The sequence below is a fragment of the Tachysurus vachellii genome, chromosome 1 (assembly GCF_030014155.1).
Source record: "Tachysurus vachellii isolate PV-2020 chromosome 1, HZAU_Pvac_v1, whole genome shotgun sequence".
Lineage (NCBI taxonomy): Eukaryota > Metazoa > Chordata > Actinopteri > Siluriformes > Bagridae > Tachysurus > Tachysurus vachellii.
This window is the reverse complement of record NC_083460.1, coordinates 16,305,718-16,330,469: the sequence shown is the minus strand read 5'-3', so window position 1 is coordinate 16,330,469 and position 24,752 is coordinate 16,305,718. Positions and strand designations below refer to the sequence as shown.

The window sequence follows — 24,752 nt, the reverse complement described above, 5'->3', positions numbered from 1 at the left end:
TAATACTCTTCTATGATGTGACACACTTTTTGTAGAACAGACCTCGACTAACTGTCGAATTTCTTTTCATAAGGTCTCTCTTTCTTTTGTTTTGATTTCGACTGCATAGAGAGAGAGAGAGAGTATGCCTTTAAAGGACGCCACAGAGGGGACAGATTAAATATGGAGGACAGACAGGGAAGAGACGGATGCTTGGGCTTTGATGTGGATTAATACATACTGAGACACACACACACACACACTAATCAACATGTAGGGTGTGGTCTTATAGGTAACCCTTCACTGATGAATAGGAGGTCTCATCCAACACACACAGACTATGTGGAATCCCCCCCCCAAAAAAAAAAAAAAAAAAATTTCCTAATGTTGTAGCAGGTCGATGCTAAGCACCAAATGAGGCCCATGCTGGCTAAATGGCTTACTTTTATATACTCAAGCCTGAGGAATGAAGATCATTATGAGCTCTAAAACTGTTACACGAGTGAGTTGGAAAGACCCGAGTAATCCTTTATTATTACTACAGTAATCTTCTGTGTGTAACTATATGTCTCTATAGTGTAACGCATAAGTGAAGCGACACAACTTTCCTAAAATGTACTAATACAGTCTCAGTGATCAGTGACTGATAAGGATGAGTATAATTATCTTTCATTAAAATTTAATGAGAATCAAATCTAACTGTTGAGAGACGTGATACAGAAAAACAAACAATAAGCAGCATCAGTCAGAGCGTGTAATCACTCACCTTTACTTCATTGTGTTGCTCACGTATGGCATTACATACTAATCAAGAAGAGTGTGTGTAAAAGTGTGCAAGACTGTGTAAGAGTGTCTGTCTGTCTGTCTGTCTGTCACTCACTCTCTCTCTCTCTCTCTCTTTCTCTATAAACAAATGGACTCTACTTTGTATGTGTGTATGTATCTTTTACTAAATGTAGTTTTTTCTAACACAAACTTTATGGTCTAATTGATTTTTCTTAAACCAGAATTGACGTTATATTCCTTCTGCTATTTTAATCCCATTTAGCTGTGTGCTCCCTGATGTCTCTTTTACCAGAGGCGGTCATTAGAAATTCTGTGTTAATTAACTGTATATTAATGAATGTATAAATAGCAGATGTTAGGTTGCTTTTGCTGCTGTGCGAATGACAAGAACTGGAATAAGACAAAGTGTCCTAGTGTGGACTGTTCATTTTATACTACGATCAGGGTTCGAGCAGTCTGAGAGCTAGAGTACTCTATCATCAGCCTTGTTAGCATATCAGGAGGAGACCCTACACTGTTTTAGGACAGAAAACTGTAATTATCTGTATTTCTGTTCATTTAAACCATTATCTGGTCATTTCCAATAATGTCTTCATATTCAATTACATCCGTACTAGATATACAGACTATATTTATATATTTCTCCACCTTTTCTCAAAAAGGTCTATACAAAGACCCAGCATAATTATATAGATCTGTCTGCCATAGACAACCTATAAAAACAAGCGATTAGCATTGCAAAACCCCGTCATCCTACTCAAACTCCGTGAGCCTGTCTTTGCTTTATGGCTGATTATATCCTTGTAGTGCAAATACTGCACCGGTGTTAACACAAACACACAATGTAGCATAGCAGGCCATAAATAATGTAGGAGCAAGAAAACAGTTGCTGGCGCTTGAGGATCGAGGAGCTAGGGTTAACAAAGTGAATTTCAACTTCAGCTTCGAGCAAGGCTTGGGGAATACACGAATGTGATTAGCGTGCTTGAAAAATCTTCAGACGTCCAAAAGCAGCCTCACATTGACCGGAGTACTCTGTATTACACTCACGTAGAGATGGAGTGGCTCGCAAACATAACTGGACTCCCAGGACAATTTGCTCCTGGTTTCCTTTCCCAATCATTCAGTCTTTAGTCTTGTTAAACACCACAGTGGTCTGTTAAGCATCTTGTTTTTTCCTTTTCATCTATAATGTGTCAGTCTGACTTTGTGTATATTCTATTGGCTTGTCCTTTGGCATGTGTACTGTGATCACCTGTGCTTGAATACACACTGGTTTACAATGATCTGGATTAAGTGTTCACACTGGATGGTTCAAAGAGTTCAAACTCTACAAAAATTATTACCTATTCTGTGTGGGTATAATATCATCTTTGAAACGTGCTGTCACTGGAAAATAATCGTACTACTTCACGTATAGTAACGTAAACACATCAGGCTGAATCACACCCTCACCACTGCTGATGATTTTCCTACAGTATGAAACCCTGCACCAGTTTGATCATTATGCTCGCTATTGTGTCATAACAGTGCCTAGAAACAAAGAACTCATTATCCACATGGATAAAGATCATATTTGAGAGAGGATGAAGCAGAATAAGGGATGATCTGTAACTAAAGAAAGCTTACAAAGGAAATTTAGCATGGCTTAAGCTAATTAGATCATCTGACTAAAAATGAATGGCTGTAATGTAGGAAAATTGTTTGATACATCAGTGGAAATGGGATTTTAATGTAGAATCACATGGAGCATCACTTTTAAAAAAGACTGGAGGAAAATCCAGAAAGAGGAAATAGCAGAATTTGAATAAACCTGTACACTAAGAGGTGATTTTAGTTTAAAGGAGGATATGTGAGTATCTCATATGACACTCCACTGTGGTCAGTGGTGGTTTTTTTAGATAAACGCTTCCTACAGGCAGCTCAAATGGGTTTATCAGACCTCACATTGGTGAAGATGAGATGTGACCAGCATGTTCTCTAATGCCACAGCTGCTCCCATGGACACCATACTAGCTGGAAGCATGTGTGTGTGCATAGGTGTGTGTGTGTGCATATCTCTGCATTTGACAAAACAAGGACACTCATGCTTTTAAAAGAAATCGTCTGAGTGCTAGAGCCAATAACAGCATGAAAATGTTATCATATTTTACTCCCAAGGCAATACACTGTACCTGATGCCATCTGAGCTCTGTAGCTCTGCTTACTAACACTGCGTTTTCTATAATCTCCTTCCCTTTGGGGTAATAAAGCAAAGCATAATGCCCTCAATTGAGACAGAGAGAGAGATAAAAAGAGAGAAGGCAAATTCTTTAAAAACAGTCATAGAAGAGTTTGGTTCTTTCACTATGAGAATTATTTAAGATATGGATGTGATCGGTGTATCATGGCCCAGCATCTAGTGTACACACAGCCTTGCCATTAAAGCTAGCAGGCTGCTATCAAAGAGGAAAAGAGCTTTGATCAGTGCGCCCAAAGCTGTCTGTGTGTCTGATGTTTGACTCAATGCTCTGTAATGGTTCTACTATGATGAGGGCATGCCATCCACCAAACAGACCAAATGTGGCTATGGAGTCCTCAGAAGTGCTTCCTGTTCATGTAACATGTCGTATGGTGGATCAAAGTGTACATGAGGTTACATTTGAGAAGAAAATAAGGCTCATCCTTGCTAAAAAATACAGAATTGCTGGTCCAGCATAAGGTAAGTTTTGCATGCTGTGACCAGCCTGGGATGGTGGTGTGCTGGTCCAGCATTAGGTGCTGGTTGCTGGTGTGCTGGCCGACCAGCCTGAGATGCTGGTGTGCTGGCCGACCAGCCTGGGATGGTGGTATGCTGGTCCGGCATTAGGTGCTGGTTGCTGGTGGGCTGGCCGACCAGCCTGAGATGCTGGTGTGCTGGCCGACCAGCCTGGGATGGTGGTATGCTGGTCCGGCATTAGGTGCTGGTTGCTGGTGTGCTGGCCGACCAGCCTGAGATGCTGGTGTGCTGGCCGACCAGCCTGGGATGGTGGTATGCTGGTCCAGCATTAGGTGCTGGTTGCTGGTGGGCTGGCCGACCAGCCTGGGATGGTGGTGTGCTGGTTAACATATGTTGCCTTTTGGATGGTAGTATAATCCCAGCAAGACCACAACATGTCTGTGTGTCTGTATATATATATATATATATATATATATATATATATATATATATATATATATATATATATATATATATATAATGTATATGTATAAGTTTGTTTAAAAATATTTATTGGACGATGACATTCGCCATCACACTGTAATATACACACGTGCACAAATAACGTTACACAATATAACCTTTACAACACACATTTTTGTTCTTAGCTTCCACTCTCTCTTTTAGCGAGTAACAAGTAGTATGGTTAGGTTAGGTTAGGTTAGGTTAGGTCAACTTTATTATCCCCGAGGGGCAATTTGTTTCACAGCCAGCAGCAGAATCAATCAACAACACAACAACAAACAGTACAAAGGAGGGAAAAAAAAAAAAAAAAAAAATTATTATTAAGTATTTAAAAACTCAATAGCAACTGGTACAAAAGAATTTTTAAATCTATTTTAAATCTATTGTCCTGCAAAGCGGTAAAGAATATCTACGTGAAGAAGGTAACAACATAAAAAGATTCTGCAAGGGATGGCTGGAATCTCTTAACATTAACTCGGCCTTCTTCAGAGTCCTTGCTTTATGCAAACTGTCTAAATCAATCAGGTTGGTGCCGACAATCTTACTACACACTTTAACAATACCCTGAAGTCTATTTCTATTTTTTAGATTAAGCGATCCATACCAACACACAAATGTAAAAGTAATAACTGACTCAATAAAACAAGAATAAAACATCTTCATAAAAGTGCTATCCACTTTAAAACCATTAAACCAGTGTTCATAAAATATAATGAACATTCTTTAACCTTTCAGCTAGGATATGAGGTTGCATACAATTAAAGGCTGATGAAAAATCAATAAAAACCAAACGTACAAAAGTTTTTGCGCCCTCAAGGCCAAAATCATGTTTAATAGAGCACATATCGCATCATCAACACCCCTGCCTGACCTATAGGCAAACTGAAGCGGATCTAAATTTGCCTGTACCATGGTCAAAAGCACTTCCTTCACAATCCTCTCAAATGTTTTCATTATCAAAGAAGTAAGTGCTACTGGCCTTTACTCATTTAAGGATTTTGGTGCATTATTCTTAGGAACAGGTAGGATAATAGACTCTTTCCAAAGACAGGGAACCTTATGGAGACTCAATGACATTTTAAAAATAAAACAAAAAATATCTGCAAGTTGTTCTGCACAATTTCTAGCAATACGGCCCCCAATACCATCCAGGCCAGGACTTTTCCTCTCTCTTACACCTCGAAAAAGTTTTAAAACCATATCCTTGTCAACATTTACCCTATTCTGTTCCGGGGCAGCATTATTAAACACTGCCAATTCCTGACTAAAATCATGACTATTAAAACGATTATAAAAAACATTCAGATCAATTAGAGAGATCAAAATCAAGCTTCCCATCAAGAGAAATATTACGTCTTTTGGAATTCATCCCCATCACGGATTTCACCCCCTCCCATGCAGAACGTGAATTCCCGGTTTTTAGCATACCGATTTAGTGACCCATGGTTTATTATTCTGATAAATAGCTATTTCTTTCCTGGGAAAAGAATTTTCAAGCAAAATCTTCACAAAACGTAATATAAACTGACACCGTCTCTGTAAGTTCACCTAAATCCGCACAAGCATCAGTAAACACATCCCAATCTGTGCAGCTAAACAGTCCTGGATACAATTTATAGATTATAGATACAATTTATAGATAGTATGTGGTGGCGATGACCATGTTTTTTTAAGAGGTGCTACCCGGAGTCTGCCTTTAAACAACTCCTGCTCTATGTCTTATTTTTCAGAGAATAAAGAAGTTTTTATTGGGGTTTTTATTTACCCCAAAACAAAATCCTAATTACGGTGGCAAAAACAAGATGATCTGGAACACGTGCACTTATACTAATTTCGATAAACACTGTAAGGTATATAATGTAGTCGAAAACATTGCGAGATTTATTTTTGGAAAGTGCAGGAACTACATTTACCTTCGTGAACATAGTTGCTTTAAAGGTTGCATAGCAACGCTGATGCTGGGTAATATCTCTTCACATTACTGCTTTACTAATAAAACAAACAAACAACTTAACTACCTCTTAATTGAGAGAAATGGATTATAGGTATATATATATATATATATATATATATATATATATATATATATATATATATATATATATATATATATATATATATATCTTTCAAAAAACATTATTCTGTATGATTTACATGCTGCTTCCCTCATGGAGCCCAGGAAGTCAACATTTGTTGACACTTTAATCCCTAACGAACGATTTTTAAATGTTTTTATTCTTTGTTATTCAAAGTTTTTGAGCTTTATTATTTCAGTTCTTTATTCAAAAGAGGGCGCAAAAGAAATAGCACACCTATAATGAAATATATTCCAATATATTGTGTTTAAATCTTATATTAATCTGTTACATAGAAACATACGCAAGCAAAAATAAAGGTTCTTCCCATAAAGCTCATTCCAGAAAGATCATACTGGTTAACCAGCTACACCAGCCCCGTTTTGCTTGATAACACCATGACTATGCTGGTCACCCAGCTATACCAGCACTATACCAGCACTATACCAGCATTATACCAGCACTATACCAGCACTGACCAGCATTATACCAGCACTATACCAGCATGAACCAGTAAAAACCAGCCTGGACCAGCATGGAATTCATGCTGGTTTATGCTGGATTTTTCAGCAGGGGTGTTTGTGGGTGGGGGTTGGTTTTGAGACCAAATGTCTCCATAAACATATACGAATATCTGAAATTTTGATCTTCTGAGGGACATTTGGGAGACATGCAGGGGAAATGTAGTAGCTTAGTGGTTAAGGTGTTGGATTGCTGATTGGAAGGTTGTGAGTTCAAGTCCCAGGTCCACCAAGCTGGCTTCTATGGCTGAGCACCTGAGCAAGACCCTCAATTGCTCAGAGGTATAAAAAATACACAAAAATGCAAGCCAAACAGCTATAAACTATCAATCAGATTAAGTTAGATCTAAACACAGACATAGTGTTAATCAGAACCAGTAATAATTATGTTTGACTGCATTCACAATGCTACTGGTTTATTTATGAATATAGAAATATTTGGCTACTTATTTGTCACACATTATTTTTGTATGAAACGCTATGGTGGTGAAATTTATGGCAATTGGATGATGTGTGGATATTTAATTGTGATATATGTATGTATTTTTTTGGAGGAGGTGTTGGTTTTTTTTGGTTAACTGTGTGGGCGTAGTCGGTGAATGTGTGAGAGGAGCTTTTAGAGGAGGTACTTTGGGGCATGAGTTTACATCTTGGATCTTGCTGGGGATCAATGGAAGGATAAGGCCCCTTAGAAGGATAGGAACATCTGACAGCTTTGACCTAAAAGTAAGAAGCATTTTTGTATGTAACCAAACCCCACAACCACAGCCATGGAATTCCTCTTCATAAAGATGTTCCCCAATCGTAAACCTCAGATCCTGCTTATTACACTCATTAAGTTTGCGCTGTCATGGCCACGCTATTTTGTTTGGCCCAAGTCTAGCACGAGAACGTGCCGGATTGAATTTGCCTCGGCTCATCCATTTGTTTCTCAATTTAGCCCTGAAGCGCAGACAGATTGAGAGATCCAGTCACAGACCACTTAGCAAGGAAACGAGAGCAGCTCTCTGATGTGCCGCTTCAACGAGCTCATCCAAGCTTGAAGTTTAAAGCAGTACTCCATTTTGTACCTAATCCTTACACCCTAGATTTGTAGCATACAAATCTGGATATTTCATTGTTGTGAGAAAAAAGTTAACAAAGTACACAGAAGCAGAATGTTATAATAAATTAACCAACCATAGTCTAGTGTCTATAGTGTCTAATGCTGTCATTACCCTGAAGTTCATAATTTTCTGAAAACGACATATCCCAAGATGCAATTCAGTTCAATTTTATTTGTGTAGTGGTTTTAACAATGGACATTCATCCATTTCAGCTTTACACTAAGTCTATAAATTCAGGATGTAAATGTCAAATGCATAAATTGATGTCAATTTATCTCTAATGAGTAAGCCACTACTGTAGATCTTCTCCAGCTTTTAAAGTACTGTGATCTAATGTAATCATATTGGATCAATTCTAGATCTTCTCTAAACTTATCTAGCTTCTAAAAAACTCTATGATCTAATGTGTTCAAATTGGATCATCTCTAGATTTTCTTTAGATCTTCTCAAGAGCTTTCTTGCTTCTAAATAACTATGTTTTAATGATTCCTAAACCTTCTACAGATGTTCTCTAGACTTCTCTAGCTTCTAAAGAACTCTATGATCTAATGTGGTCAGGTAGAAGACATGAAGCTTTTCCATAGTTCTTCTCTAGAGTTCATTAGCTTCTAAAGAACCCTATAATCTTATGAGATCATTTTGGATCATCTCTAGATCTTCTCCAGAACTGTCTAGCTTCTAAAGAACCCTATGATGTAATGATTTATACTGTAGACTGTCTACAGATATTCTCTAAAGTTCCCTATTGACTAGATAACTATGATTTAAAGATTTCACAATCTTTTAAAAAAACTTTTCTAGAGTTCTCTAGCTTCTCTTTGATCTAATTTGACCATATAGAGAACATCTCTATATGTTTTCTAGAGCTATCTAGCTCCTATAGAACAGTAGGATCCAATGTGACCAAGTTGGATCATGAGAAGATTTGAGAAGATGAGAAGAAGTTCGTGAAAAGATCTGGAAATGATCCAATATGAAGCTAGAATTTGATCTGCTAATAGATCCCAACTTCAGTTTGACAAAAATAAGGTCACACCTTTTCATATCACGAAAACCACTAAACAGTACCTTCAGAGATAGTGACCCTTAAACGTCTTAACCCACAATCTCCATGATGTTCAAAAAAACACCCCCAAATATCGTATCGGGCGGAATCCTCGTATCTCCAAAACCATTATTTTTCAGGAAATTAAAAAAAAACGCCGTATTTTTTTGAGTTATTAAACATTGTATCGTTAAAGTTGTTATTATACCTTATATTGCTATCATATACTGTTGTGTACCAACATTAACATAACATTTTCCCAAAGTCACGTTTTATCGGAGATACAAGCTTTATGACTTGGGAGCAAGGAGATACGAGATTATGCTGTTATTGATAAGAACGGTACGGACACAGACGTCGCTGCTGCCAGCAGTGTTCAATAAAGTCTGTGGTTACGTTGAGCCTTTTGACAAGAGAAAAGGCTTCTATAGTTAACCAAAGCTGATGACTGTAGTTACATACATCTTCCTAAACTCTATTTTAAAGGTTTAAGAGCTATAAGTGATGCAATACAAAATGATACGATATGCTGATTCGGCTGTCTAATAGGTGGAAATTAGTCTAATCTGCTCACAAACTTACCTTCGTGGCTCACGGGTTTCTTTCTGCACAGAAGCATTACAGCTATCGATTTTTAACAAAACAGACCTACTCAAAAGTATCTAACCTATTTTCACTTGTTGGTGTCCAAAAAACAGTGTTTTACATGCACAGTGCCAAGAGAGGCATTGTCTATAAGTAGGCTGACTTAAAGTCAGTAAAATAATAATAAAAACAATAATTTAATAGTGGTATCCAAAACATTCAATTTAATTCAAATATATTAAAAAAAAAACATTTTAAAACGTCAATGAACATGTATAATAAGCAGTAATAAATAGATATTTAAAATACATCAATAACACAGATAAACATCAATAAAATCATAGTTAAAGGGATAGTTCACCCAAAAAATAAAATTAATAAAGTTCAAATTATCGTTTCACTACGTTATACGGCATGTTTACGTATAATAACGAGGTAAAAAGCCAGCCAGCTTGCTTAAAGTGATGAGCATGACGGTTGAACATAACGGTTTGTCTTGACATACAATCCTATCTTATCTGCAATGCACAGGGTTTAGTCCGCGTTGCAGTGGATTGTCTAAATTCCTGTCCTCAGACGAGCACCAGAACTAGCGGGGTCAAGATTTTTTTTTCTTTGAGCCCCACGAAAATCACTTTAGATATCACTTTAAGACGTGTTGACTCGTTGCGCCTCTTAATCTTGATGAGAAATATGCTGCGCAGCTCTCCCGCGGAGTGAAGAAGAGGTGGAGTTACGAGGTTTCTCAGACAGTTGAAGTGTCCAATGGAGTTAAGAGATTTGCATTCAAGCTATTTTCAAGACTTTAGATTGGTTAATAACTTGTAAAAATAACAGACCCACGTGGGGACTGACCAATAGCATCGATATGTGAAAAAATATGAAATTGAACAAATTTGGACATACGAGGTTTCCGCCCGACAGCGACTATATATTAAATCATGCCAAGCCGGTATGATCAGTCAACAGTTTCTAAACAGTAAAGCTTGTCCAGCTTTTCTCTCAGGATATTTCACCCTGTATGCTTGTGTGTTAGCTGGTGAGAAACAAAAGCCTGCCAGATCTGGGATTTGGCAAATAGATTCAATTCGAGAGCTAAAAAAAAACAACCAGGGATCCATCCGTCTTCATCATATACAGTCTTGCAGAAAACTTGCCCTTTCCCTTAACTGACAGTTAGGAAGGTCTGGAAAATATTTAAAGAGAAATAATGAATTTCTCCAGTTATGAAAGAACTGAAGAGATTCTGTCAGGCTAGGATCTTCTAGTTCATGATTATGACAAAACCTAGATTCGAATGGAGAAATACTACGTATGTCTGTTTTATTAAATACTAAAGAGTGGGAAATTGAACCGATAACAACAGTGACAGAAGTGTCCAAAGATATGCTGAGAAATCACCAAATAGAGTGAGTTTGCATTAAACTATTCATGCTAAGCATTACTACTCATCTATTAGTAGCATTTTTGAGTTGATTTCATGTCTAAGTAAGAAATAATTCACTCGATCATTCAGTACTTTTAGGTAGATCACAAATTTACATGCATTCTACTCTAATTCTATACTAATTTGTTGACTCAACTTAGTCACAACTTATCGGGCCTCGATACACCACCTTAACATTGATTATTTTCTTTTAACAGCAAACCTGTGAATGTTTTATTCCCTACATATACAACTTTCCGACAACGGAGCACTGTATAGATTTTTTTAATCACTTGTGTTCAAAATCAAAGTGGATTAGAGTTTAGAGTTCATCGGTTGACCTTCGGTTTCCATTACACTATACGGTAAGTGTCAAGTGTCAGTCATTTTATATTGATCCTGTTTTCAGACAATGGTCTAATCACACATAACTACAAACACACAACACACACGCAGTTAAACAGACACATGACTACGACGAAGTGTCTCGCACCTCACATCCGTGTTTATACTGACAACTGAAGCAGATTTAGACTCAGTAACATGCTGCTGTTCACACTGCTACTTTTACATACAAGAGAAATCTGACTTCTGTGTCTGCAATCCTGTTCCCTAAAATAGCTCCTCCTACCTCTCCCCGTATCTCTCTCTCTTTCTCTGTATATCTCTCTATCTCTGTCTGTCTTTCTTTCACTCTCCATGTCTCTCTCTCTCTCTGTCTGCCTCTTTGTGTGTCTCTCTCTCACTCTCCTTGTGTGTCTCCTTCTTTCATTCTCTATCTCTCTCTCTCTCCATCTCTCTCTCTCTCTTTCTCTTTGTCTTTCTTTCATTCTCCATGTCTCTCTCTCTCTCTCTCTCTCTCTCTCTCTCTCTCTCTGTCTTTCATTCTCCGTGTGTCTCTCTCTCTCTCTCTCTCTCTCTCTCTTTCTTTCATTCTCCATCTCTCTCTCTCTCTCTCTCTCTCTCTCTCTCTCTCTCTTTCATTCTCCATGTCTCTCTCTATCTCTCTCTCTCTCTCTAGTGTAAATGCATCGATCATCCTGTCCTTTTGCGTTTCCATTGATTTGCTGAAGTTCATCTGCTTGTTGTTCTACTTAGACAGAACAAGAGCATGACACACACACAATATGATTGTATGATAATAGGCAGTAATTATAGATAATGAGTAAAAATAAAGCTGAGTAACAAAATTTAAATGAAGCGTAATTATAAATAATGACCACCTGCTCTACAAGAATTAAACAACAATCTCTCTAACTCTCTCTATCTCTCATTAAGTTCCTCAGAAATGTCAACAGGAAAGCAATATAATTCACACCATGCCGCCGTGGTACGCATTAACACAATATACGGATTAAAATCTTTTACAAAAGTGACATTACAGAAAAAGCTGCTTCTAAAAGACGTCACAGGTTTCACTGACTTTCATTTCTAATTTTACCTGGGGGTCACTGGGTCTTAATACAAGTCTTGTGAATCAGTTAAACATCCTGGTTAATTAAATCAATCAATCAATCAATATATCAATTGACCAATCAATCAATTACTCTGTCCATCTGTCAGTCAGCAAGTCGGTCAGTCAGTCAGTCAGTCAGTCAGTCAGTCAGTCAGCAAGTCAGTCAGTCAGTCACTCACTCACTCAGTCACTCAGTCAATCAATAATAATCAATCAATCACTCAATCAATTAATCAGTCAGACAGTCAGTCAGTCACTCAATCAATAAAAAATCAGTCAGTCAATTAATCAACCAAACAATAAATAAATAAATAAATAAATAAATAAATAAATAATCAGTCAGTCAATTAATCAACCAATCAATTAATCAGTCAGTCAGTCACTCAATCAATCATTCAATCAATTACATTTTATATCATTCTGATTAACAACTGAAGGCTGAACGCACCCTCATAACAAGTCTGTATTTTTATGTAAAGCAAATAATCATTTCTACTGCTTCAGTTTCATTCTATTTATTTTTATCGTCTTGTCTCTAACGATACACTCCAATCTGCGATACTGCCTCATCCTGTTATTCATCACACCATGAATTTCTCACGCCGTTCCACCCCGCTCTCTATTACCAAAGCCCCGTAAATCTGGGTAAGAGGACCAGACAATAACTGCGAGAAAGCGTAGACACCAAAAGACCTGAACCAGCAAAAGACGAGTCTATAGATAGCTCCATTAAACCTAGACGCCTCAGGACAAGGCTGATAACAGCCACGGCATCTTTCCTTCACTTAGTTATGTAAGACAAACACAACTGCTGAAGCGAAACCACACATTTGCGTGGGTTATGTGCAAAAACCTTTGTGCTTTTTATATATATTTTTTTTTTAAAATAAATCGAGTGCCATTTGTCTGCAACATTATTCACATTCTTTTGCTTATTAAGCCTGAAGTATTTAAGTTCATATAGTCAGGGGTCACTTTCCCGAGTGCTGTTATTTCCGAGCTTTTTGTGTGAAGTGTGAAAATGTGTGTAGGTTTGGAACTTTTACTGCTTATTAGCTTAATTAAGACACAAGTCAAGTGACTATAATATTCCATTTGTGTAGGAGTAGACGTATTTTCATGCTTATAATATATGCGATACGGATTAACGCACGCCGACGCGAGGCACTGATGTTGTCTTTAAAACGATTACACGAGACATCGAAAATGGGATGCGTGAAAACACGTAAAAAAATGCGTAAAAAATTTTGCTCTAAGATATATATATATGCGTAAGATATATATATATGCGTTTCCTATATATATACATATATATATATGCGTTTCCTATATATATATACATATATATACATATATATAAAAGGAGGAAAAAAGTAACTAATTTGAAGTCAAAGAAATAAAAGAGAAAAATTGCAGTCATCGTTTAGCGACTATCGATAAAAGAGAGAAAAAAAAGAATTGAAATAAAAAAAAAGTGACGTTTCACCATAAATGTCATGAGCAACGAACCACTGCGCGAGCGTCGCCATAGAGACGCGTCTCCGGAGTACTAGCGCGCTTCCGGACTACACACTTCCCATCAGCCACCCTTCCTCCTGATTATACCGCCACCTGTTCCTCATCTCCCATTCACATAAAACCACGCTTGAACTTCATACCTGTGAGAGGTCTCGAATTGTCACCGTGCAGTCATTCTGAGCGTTTCCTGTGTTCTGTTTTTCTGTTATTACTTCTGCTTTCTCATTCGGACTTTCTGATTGTTTGCCGCCCGCCCTGACCTTTTTGCCTGTCCCCGATTCCGATTCTGCTCTCTGTCTGAAGTGTTTTTGCCGGTACCGATCTTTGCCTGTTTGACTTCGCCTGTGTTTATTAAATAAACTACTGCTGCAAATGGATCCCCAGCCGTATGCCTCCTCCTCATTACAATAAAGATGTGAGGATAGAAGAGTACCATAGTGGTCTTGTGCTATATTTGGAGTTACTGATTGTTTTTAAATACAGAAAAGTTTCACTCTTCTTTAGTTTCTGAAGTTAAGACTTAATCATTTTGCACAAGGTTTTATATATATATATGTATATATATGTATATATATATACTTTTTATCCTACTACACTGCCGTTCCGCTGAAATTCGACTTATAGGACATTTTATATCAGTAAAAAAAATCATTATTTAATTATTTGATTCTGTGTGCTTTCAGAATTTTAGTGGTTGATGATCAATAAGCGAGAACTTGGAGCGTCTCAGAGAGCAGAAATGGGTTTGATATCAACATTTACCTAGAAGATAAATAGAGAAAATAAGCATTTTTGTTATTTTTATTTCTAACTTTTCTATGAATACATCACTCCTAGTTGTTCAGATAAAAACAGAAATACTGTCTATTTTCATATGAGCTTCATATTAACACCACTGTGGAGTAAGACATGAAAAAGATGTTCAATATTGTTCATAAATACAACAAAACAGCATCCTCTAAAGACTCTTTAAACTCTTTACACCTACTGGCAATTCAAGACTAAAGACCAAACCCTTCCTGAAGTACTTAAACTAGCACTCTAAAAAAAGTACTGTCTGTGAGCTTTTCTTTCTATATTGCCTCCGTCTCTGTGGAGAGTTTTGTATTGATGGTATTCTGTGAACTAGTGAACCAGTATCAGAACATATTTATTGATAAAGACTTTAAAACACTTCTGTAAGATGTCTGTCAAACACAGTACATGTAAATGGAAATATACAGTAGTTTAATGATAATAATCGATCAACGAGAGACTGAAATGTACCAAATGATGATACAGCAATCCTGGATTGTGCAGTTTCCATATTGTAGATTTTTCTTTTTTTTTTTACTTGCTTGAAGGTACACGATCTACAAGCAGCAATATTATGAAAGTCCTATCAAGCTATTTAAGGCAGCACATTGAAAATAACAGCCCACATCCATCAAAAAAAAAATGGAACGGGCACCAGCCATGTAACTAACAGGAGAAAAGCAAGAAATAAGCAGTGTTAAAGTGCATTCTGTAGAAAAAACATCATCTGGGTTCAATGGGCCTCAGCGGGTCTTTCTTGCCACAATGTTGTTGCTTGTTTCTTTCTTTCTTTCATTTTATTTGTTAAATAGATTTGCTTCCTGCTGCTCAGACCTCTGTCCTGCACCGTAGGCTGAAAAACTGTCTGATACAAGCGAAAGTTGTATTCTGTGATCTTCAGTTTTCCATTAATGGAGATATTGACTTCTAAGCTACGATCAAGACTTAACCTTGAATCTTATTATGTTTTTCCAGACACGAGACATGGTTTGTCGCGTCACAAGGCAATGACTTTCAAAGAGGTTGCAGGCCATGAAACATCGGATAAAGTCATTAGAAAACTGAATGGAGACAATGAATGCTTTGACAACTTTATGACTAATATTTAACAAAATTATGGTGTCATGGTGGCCCAAGCGGTTAAGGGTTGTTGATCAGCGGATCAGGGTTCAAACCCTACAGTAGCTCTGGGTTGTTGATGGGTTGTTGTGGCTCTGGATTGTTGATTGGAGGATCAGGGTTCTAGCACCAGCATTGCCGAGCTGCCACTGTTGGGCCCCTGGGCAAGGCCCTTAACCCTCACTTCTCTATGGGTGCTGTCTGATCCTGTGCTCTGTCCCCAACATCCAAAGTTGTATGTATATGTATGAAAAATACATTAAAAAAACATCCTGTCAGAAGTCCTGTAAAGTGAAATTATTTTAGACATGCAGCTATTATCAGAGGTAAATATGACTTTAAAATATCCTCTCAAAGGTCATCAGTTAGTTCAGGTCAGATAGATTAGATGTTAGCTAGATGGCTAACATATCTTACCAGTAAATAAATAAACCTACTACCTAAAATAAAATTTACCTATTCAGCAATAATGTAATAATCATCCTAACGGAATTTTATCAGATTACCTTATAGTATAGTTAATTGACTACCTGGTTAGCAGTTAGCTAATATTATCTAGTAAAGATTATAAAGATCTATGACTCTATATCAGATAGCTCATATTAGCAAGCTGGCTATTTTGGCTCTAAAGATGATAAATATTTATAAATACGATGTACAAACATAGCAAGATATTCTGTAACTTTAGCTCATATTAGTTAGCTGACTAGCTTTCTTGGATAGCTTAGCTGGACATTTTTTAAAAAAAAAAAAATCCTTTCAGGTAGCTCGTGCTAGTTAGCTTGCTAATGCTATAATTCTAGTTAGCTGGCTGATGCTAAGATTACAGACCTTTGTGAATGACTTAAAAAAATCGTCTCAGAAGAGAATCCTGCAGACTTTCATATAAAAACAAAGACGTATTCTGTGCAATCCATAAACAGACGATATTATTTTTGTACTCTGAGTTGATTTTAAATTAACAAAATGCTCTGAATCATTACTCCACTTGAAAGGTTGAAGTGGTGAGTTAAGTGTGAAAACACTTAGATTTCGAGACGTAATATTTTACCGGCGGATTTTTCATGTAACATGTTAGACGCAAAATTGACTCCACGGTAAAAGCCGCAGGCTGCGATGGAGATGCAATTTCCTGATTACTGCCAGCTCAGGCATGAACAGCACAAGAAAACTGACTTATTATGTTTCCTTCCAGTTGATTATTAAACTTCCAGGCTTTTGCAAATATTGCAAAAAAATTTGAGACGATAAATCTTTTAGCCTTCACTTCATTCCGCTTTGCTTCACTGGATCTGCTTGGCTGTTTTATTACTGCTTATTATCATAACTACATCGTTATTACTTGCCTATTCATGTAATGTGGCTGCATATTACACAGAAGTAAAAGCAAATATAAACAAAGAAATAAAGGACCGTGGTAGTTGCTGGAATGAAGGTAGACTACTTAAGAGACAAGAGTTTGAAAGTGTAGCATTTGACGCCTTTGTGTTTATTAAAGAGACGTTAGCGCTTCTTTGTATTCATGACTGAGAGAAAGATAGGGTTGCCAAAGATTCCGATTTTCCTGGGATTTTCAATACTCAATACTGGGAATTTTTTTCTCTCCCCAGGGACACTGAATGTTTAATAGGCTAGCTCGCTATTTACCGTTTCTGTTCATATTTAGAATGCTGTCTGTCTGTGTACGACCAGAAGCAACAGTCAATAGGAAGTGCTTGTGAATGTACTAAACTTGTTAACTTGTTAACGTAAAGAGTTTGGCCTAAATACCTAAATGGGTGGTGAGACGGAGGACAATGACATGATGTCTGCTGTGTTTGATGGGCCAGTAAAGAAAAAAATTAAACCTAAAACTTGTCTGTCTGAACTATCAGCGACTACAGATCCACTGTAGACTAAATGCTTCAGATATTCAGTTAAAGTACTGGTTAAACGTAAAGGCAAAACCGCTTTGGATGACTATGCTAAAACAAAAAAAAGACCAGAGTCACATTCAAATCACCCGGCAAACTAAAGCAGTTTCATCATTCATGATTAGGAAAGACTAAGAGAGGACACAAATAGCTACTTATGGTGTGTGACATGGCCATCGCTACCTATCCAAATAAGGTAGGCAGACATTTCTTCTCATAAAATGTTTGGGACTATGAAAAACCTTCACAAAGCACCAAGCCTTCTCTGATTCTTTTACATTGGTCAAATGGACATGTCTCTTTGCTTGCTAGACCTCCTTTTTAGCCTCACAGTTCACACACAGTCCACAACCACTAATCATCCTTTTACTTCCAGTTCCACAAAATATTTTGGTGGCTAAAGAAAAAAATCTAGTACAATTACATACCAGAGGATGGCTTAAGGCTTCTCAATAACCACTGTTCTCTTACGTCTTACACAGAAGGATGATAACATGAGACAGAATTAGCATAAATATTTTATTTTTCTGCTCTGTACAAGAAGCTACGAGATCCAGTTAAGAAATAAGATCACAAGAATATTAATATTATCATATATTTCTTTATGACTTTTGACGTTTTTTGTTTTTTTAAAAGCTAGCATACTACCAAGCTACAGTATTTAGCCAGTGCTAACAGCTGTCAGTTAGCATTAGCTTGTGAGGACAATTAGGTTTAAGATTAAAATAGACAACAAACTGGAAGGAACTTACAGTAAATATACCTTTACTGATGCTTATTTCTTCATCTTAGTTAAAATTTGTATTTTATAATGGAATAAGTGTGTTGCTTTGTAGGATTTTATACACCACAAACAACTCTAGCTCTGAAATGCATGCTTATAAATTCTGCCAAGATATTCCAACTAGGAGTAAGAACAGATTGCACTTTTTGAAATGATGACTAAAATGAATAAAAAGTTAAAATGATCTGCCAGTGTACAAAGGAATAAGGATAGGAGTCTACTCATTAAAACGCAGAGGCAGAAAATGTAGGTACAGACACATCCAGCAATAGCTGTGATGAGCTGCGAATTGTGTAAGCGTCTCTCAATAGTACATGGTGTATTCTCAGACAAGTCAGACATCAGACGAGTCAGCCTCAGCGTTTCTTTTAGCGAGCACGAACAGCGAAAACGCTAAAGACTAAAGTCAAAGTACGCTCTGAAAAGAAATTACACTTGGCGATGTTCTAGTTTACAATCCTGAAGTGTTTTATTCATCTACGACCACAGCAATTTGCCAACAATTACAATTGCGTGTACTATTATCCATTAATAGTTGTAATTAATGTAACATCTCTTGAAGGTAACAGAAAAAAATTGTTATACCAAAAATGCAGAGGAAAATTCCTCTATACTGAAGTGTCCTGACTTGCGTTAACGTTCAACAGTGGTCTCCTTATATTTTTCTTATTTTTTCATTAAATAAAAGCCTGTATTAGTTATTAATACTAATGATACCGTTCTAGAAGGAGCGTGGTAATACAAACCCGAGATTTGCTTTTGGTATAGAAAATGAATCCACACCTTCTGACCAATCAGATTTGAGAATTCAAAAATCATTTACTGAAACAAATGAAAACGATTATTTGTCCTGAAAATGAAAATGAAAAGCTGTTTATTACTCGTTCACAATGGTGCCACAAAGCCAGTGCTGTGTAATGAATTCCGTCTGCACACAGTTAATTACACTGACATTTCTAAACTCTGGTCCTGCTCTCAAAAAGCAGAAAACGGTGACCTGTAAACCTTTATACACATCCAGAGTGCACAAAGCGAGACTGAATGTGTGGCGTGGGAGAGTCAAAGAGTGCATCGATAGAGCACGTGGGCAGGAGTTTGTGTGAGGTTGGCACCGCCCGCGTGGGATGTCTATAACCAGATCAGTCAAAACATCACAAACTAGAAAGAGAGCTTAGCTGTAGTATGTCGCTGACTCATGGAGGCTGCTGGAAAATTAGATGAGCCGTAGTAAGATACGCCAATGTAGCATAATAACAGTTTGTGACTGAAAAACTGACATTGAGACCACAGAGTACTAGAATGAGAATTAACCGATGTAAGGGTCTGTAGAAAAGAAATGAAAAGATGAATTGACTAAATTCTCTCTCTCTCTCTCTTTATATGTGTACTGCAACATCTTATTCCAAGATATATTATTATGATCTAAACTTACTTTTGTGTTTCCTACCAGAAAACAAACACGAAAAAAATAAAATTTCCTCCTGTTTTTGTTGTGTTTGTGTTCAGTATTGATCGTCTTTGTCATGTCTCACTCCAAAGTGGTGTTAATATGAAGCTCATATAAAAGTAGACAATCAGGACTCAGACGATCAAATTTGTAGTTTTTCTGAAGTATTTCTAGTCTACTAGGGGTGATATGTTCATAGAAGAAGAAGCCTTTATTTGTCACATATACATTACAGTACAGCAGGGGTGTCAAACTCAAATTCACAGTGGGCCAAAATATAAAACTGAGATAAAGTCACAGGCCAAACTGAATATTTATTGAAAAATTAACTGCAACTGATATGTAATGTTCAACCTTTTTCATATGGAAACAAACTTTAGTTTTGCTTGAACACAGGATTTGGAACAACCAGAGCTTGATATTACAAACACATAAGAAATTAAATTTGAAATAAAATACCTGTCAGTGGTGTTCATTTCTTATTTAAATAAATAAAATAAATTATGCGCCCTGCGATGGGTTGGCACTCCGTCCAGGGTGTATCCTGCCTTGATGCCCGATGACGCCTGAGATAGAAATAAATTATGCCTCTCACTGTATCATTTTAAGTTCCTTTTTGAAGTGGATCTTTTTCAAAACCAAAAACAAAACAACCAAAAATGTGGCTGGCAGTTCGCACAACCCTTTTCAGAGCTTTAATGAATAATTTCATTCAATGAAAATCCAACTTTTCGACTATTAACAGTTCATGCCTTGGAGTAGAAAAAGCGCATAAAGAAAACATATATACAAACTCAGTTTGTTACACTCTGTTTCGTTTCATAGTGTTTCATAATGTTTCGATTCATAGTGTTTTCTTATGTTCTTATGTTTAAGTGTTTCTTTCGTTACAGACACGTTAGCTCCGCACACAAGACAAACAGGTCTGTCCTTTATATTCGTGAACAGATAATCTGCCTCCCACCTGTCTTGAAAGCTCCTATTGTCCATCTTTCGTTTGGCTATTTTTGTGGAGGGTGGAGTTAACTTGCCCGATCTGACTGTAGCATGGTTGTTAACGACTGTCAACAGAGAATGAGGGGCGCTTGCTGTTCGTGACTACAATACAATACAGTAGCAATAGTAGCGTCAATACAGTAGCAAGGCATTCTGGGATTTGTAGTATTAGCGAAGCATGCGGCTAGCCAGCTGTAATGCACATTTGATATGATCTCGTGGGCCAAATATAATTACACCCTTGGGCCTGAGTTTGACACCCCTGCAGTACAGAAAAATTCTTTCTTTGCATATCCCAACATAGGAAATTGGGGTCTAAGCACAGGGGCAGCTATGATACAGCACACCTGAAGCATTGAGGGCTAGAGGCTTTGCTCAAGGGCTCAATGGTGGCAACTTGGCAGTGCTGGGGCTTAAACCCAAAAACTCTGATCATTAGAATGCTCATGAAGCGTCGTTAAGTAGCATCTTACTTTCATCCGGATTTGGTGAGGCAAGGATGGCGCTGTGTTTCCGCTTTACCTCCTCTACCTTCTCAGCCAGCGATTCGATGTAGCCGCGTATCTCTTCCACCTACAAGAAACAGAACAGAAACAAATCATGCTTAGGTTTTGTTATTCACTGCCTGAGAGCTTGTAGAAGCTGTGAAATCGAACAAAAAAACCTTGATTATGTCTCGTTCAGAATCTTGTTGATTGATCTCATTCGCCATATTCATGTAATACCTTTTGAAATAAAGGAAAAGCTCATTCATTCTGCGATTCTGTGTATACAAAGTCACCTTCATGCACTGCCTGAGTGAGTGTGTGTGTGTGTGTGTGTGTGTGTATGTAAGTGTGTATGGGACAGTAGGATATCTCTGAAAAGTAACTGACTAACTTTTATCAGGAAAAACACAATAGATGAACGGAGAGACACGTCTGTCAGGGGCAGTGGTTGCTCAAGCGGTTTAGGCTATGGGTTGTTGATAGGGGTTCAAGCTTCAGTATGGCCAAGCTGCTATTTTGGGCCTCTGAGCAAGGCCCCTAGCTCTTACAGCTCCAGGAGTGCTGTATCATGGCTTCTTCTTCTGTCACACTCTCATTCACCTCATAAAAATTCCCCATCGGTAGCCATTGTCTTTGCTGAGAATAATAGATGCCAAGGAGACTTGATTTCATTACCGGTTTAATCTTAAATACTGCCCACAAATGGTATGAATCAAGACAAAAGGGTACTAAAAGTGTCCAGGAAAATCAATTAGGCGTTAAAATCACCTGCTTTGCCATTGTTTGTTAAGTTTTTTAAACACCTCTGTAATTCTGTACATTAAACTATAGCGCATTATCTCGATAACGATACGCTTCATCCCAACAAATCTTTGAAAGATTTTAATCCAAATCAAGACACGTGTCCTTATCACGTCTCATAAATTGGACACACTGTCCAGAAAGTGTATGATATTTTAAATCGTTTATAATATCCGTACTATGCTTGTCGAATGTTGTGATGTCTTTGTGGTATAACTGGATAACGAAGCATATAATAAAATACAAACATAGCAGGAGGAACGCCAAACTGATATCAAAATTTCATTCAGTCCATGTAGCCTCAGTGCACTTTGTGTTTAAGGGAAATCAAAAAATATGTCGTCTATTAATATTTGTAATGTAGAGTCGCTTTTTTTTTTAGTGAGCAACTCAGATATGAATTAATAATTGGACTAATAAAACTTTGGTATCTGTGGTATAAGTGCATATATTAATACGGGAACAAAATTAAATTTGGAGGGAAATAATGAACAAAGGCTTTGACAAAGGCTATGGTAGAAAAAAGGGGATAGCTTTAGCTAAGACTGTTAAAAGCATTAGCATAGAAGATTCCTTTAAAAAAAGACATTTAATGCGAAACGTCTGAGCATCAGTCAGAGCAGGTCATTGTGTCTATTATACATGTCATGGGTTAATCTTCTAGATATTTGATTCAAACAAAAGCTCTTCAGTTATCCAGTGACCTCCACTGTAAACCACATGCATTGTTGCTTGCTCAGGATTCTTCACAATAGATGGTAACCATTTTTTTGTTCTGGTCCTGTATAAATTCATGCGCTAAACGTTGCAGAGTATCAAACCTGCTCCAACTACAAACTCATCAACATGGCCAGGGTGAGTTATGAAATAAGATGAATTATTTTATCTTTAGGTTATTTCTTGAAGGAAAGCTTTCTATATGTTTTAGATGTGAAATTTATGCTATTGAAATGCTACAGTACAACTTGTTTGAACTAAATACTAAATACCTGAAATGGTTGGTTCTGCCTGAACAGATTATCTTCTACGAGGACAGGAACTTCACGGGCCGCTCCTATGAGTGCAGCAGCGACTGTTCGGACATGTCCTCCTACCTGAGCCGCTGCCACTCATGCAGGGTGGAGAGCGGCTGCTGGATGGTGTACGATCGCCCCAACTTCATGGGAAACCAGTATTTCCTCAGGAGGGGCGAATATGCCGACTACATGAGCATGTGGGGCTGGGGCAACAACTGGATCAGGTCCTGCCGCATGATCCCTATGGTATGCTAATCAACATGAAACATGACAAGTTCTCAACCTTTAGTAAATGAAAAAATCTCACACGGTTCTCTTCCGTTAAATAGTACAGGGGCTCGTACAGAATAAGGATGTACGAGAGGGAGAACTTCCTGGGGCAGATGATGGATGTGACTGATGACTGCGACTCCATCACGGATCGCTACCACTGGTCTGGTGGATGCCACTCGTGCCACATCATGGAGGGGCACTGGCTTATGTACGAGCATCCTCACTACCGAGGCAGGATGTGGTACTTCAGGCCCGGAGAGTACCGCAGTTTCAGGGAGATGATGGGAATGAGCGGCATGAGGTTCATGAGCATGAGACGCATCGTGGATTCTTGGTATTAAACCAATGCAATTGTACAAATACTGAATAAAATGGTTTAAAACATTACCGGTCTGTCTTTTGTATATGAATGAAGAAAGGCTGCAGCAATGGAAGGCTGCTTCTGGGTTGCACTGGACCATAGTACACCTTAAGAAATCTATATACTGTACAGTAACAGGGACTTTTAAAATCTTTGAACCACCATCTATATAATATTCCTAGCTAAGAAACGTCAAGTAACTAAGAGGTGTAAGCAGGTACCACTCAGTGCTTGAATATTAACGATCGTGACTTCTTTCACATTACAACTAGCAGCATGGTCTCTGAACTGATGAGATGTATGTTTCCAACCCAAATTGGAAATTTAATGCATGCTTTATTGTCCAACCACCTTTAATCATTATTTTTTGTACAAACCGCATCATCACTTTATATGTCCTGTACACAGTTTTATACATTACATAACTTGAAGTCAAATAAAAACTCCTTGCATGCAAATAAATAAAATGAAATTTAATAACTAGGAGCAAATTTTGCGCCGTTAAACCACCGTAAAGCTTGCAGACATACACTGATACAGATGAACGGGGATAATGAATTAAGGAACCTTGGAAAGTAATTGTAATCACCTTCATTTCCTTCATTTCTTCAGCAAAAACTCTAGCCGAGTCTTAAAAAAGCTAATCTTTCTTAGTGGTTTGCATAGAAGGTGTCTTTTTTATTTGAAGGAAATATACACAAACAAATAAAAGAATAAATCTATCCAGGTATAATCATGAAAATTGTACTTTAATTACTTGCCTCCAGTAAATATGAAAAAAAAAAAGACCTGCTTATTATCCCATGTTTTATACAATTCTAGTGAGGACTGACTTTGTGCTTTGTTAGTCTTGAACTCAGAAGTTTGGATATTGACATGCATTAGTAAATAAAAGGGTTTCACACCAAATAATAAAAATCTAATATGGAGAGCCATTTCTATTTCTGTACTAATTCAAGCTTTTCAGTATAAAGATAATTCAACGTTTCCAATGTTCCCTTGCCACTATTACGTCTGGCTTGTTTTTAGTTGTTTAAATCACTGAAAGGAATAAAATCGG

General features: G+C 37.4%; 2 protein-coding genes across 4 annotated transcripts in view; one reads left to right on the top strand and one right to left on the bottom strand.

Moving 5' to 3' along the window:
• Positions 1 to 24,752, bottom strand: part of LOC132848764 (syntaxin-1A) — a 90,761-nt gene that overhangs the window by 33,554 nt on the left and 32,455 nt on the right. For all 3 annotated transcript variants that reach the window (XM_060874747.1, XM_060874757.1, XM_060874765.1), the window contains exon 3: positions 21,227 to 21,326. In XM_060874747.1, the coding sequence (XP_060730730.1) occupies positions 21,227 to 21,326 (100 nt within the window). The remainder of the gene's footprint in view (positions 1 to 21,226; positions 21,327 to 24,752) is intronic.
• On the top strand, positions 22,889 to 23,672 carry LOC132848786 (gamma-crystallin M2-like). Its single transcript, XM_060874788.1, has 3 exons — positions 22,889 to 22,897; positions 23,059 to 23,304; positions 23,388 to 23,672. Exons 1-3 carry the CDS (start codon positions 22,889 to 22,891, stop codon positions 23,670 to 23,672), a joined length of 540 nt encoding a protein of 179 aa, XP_060730771.1.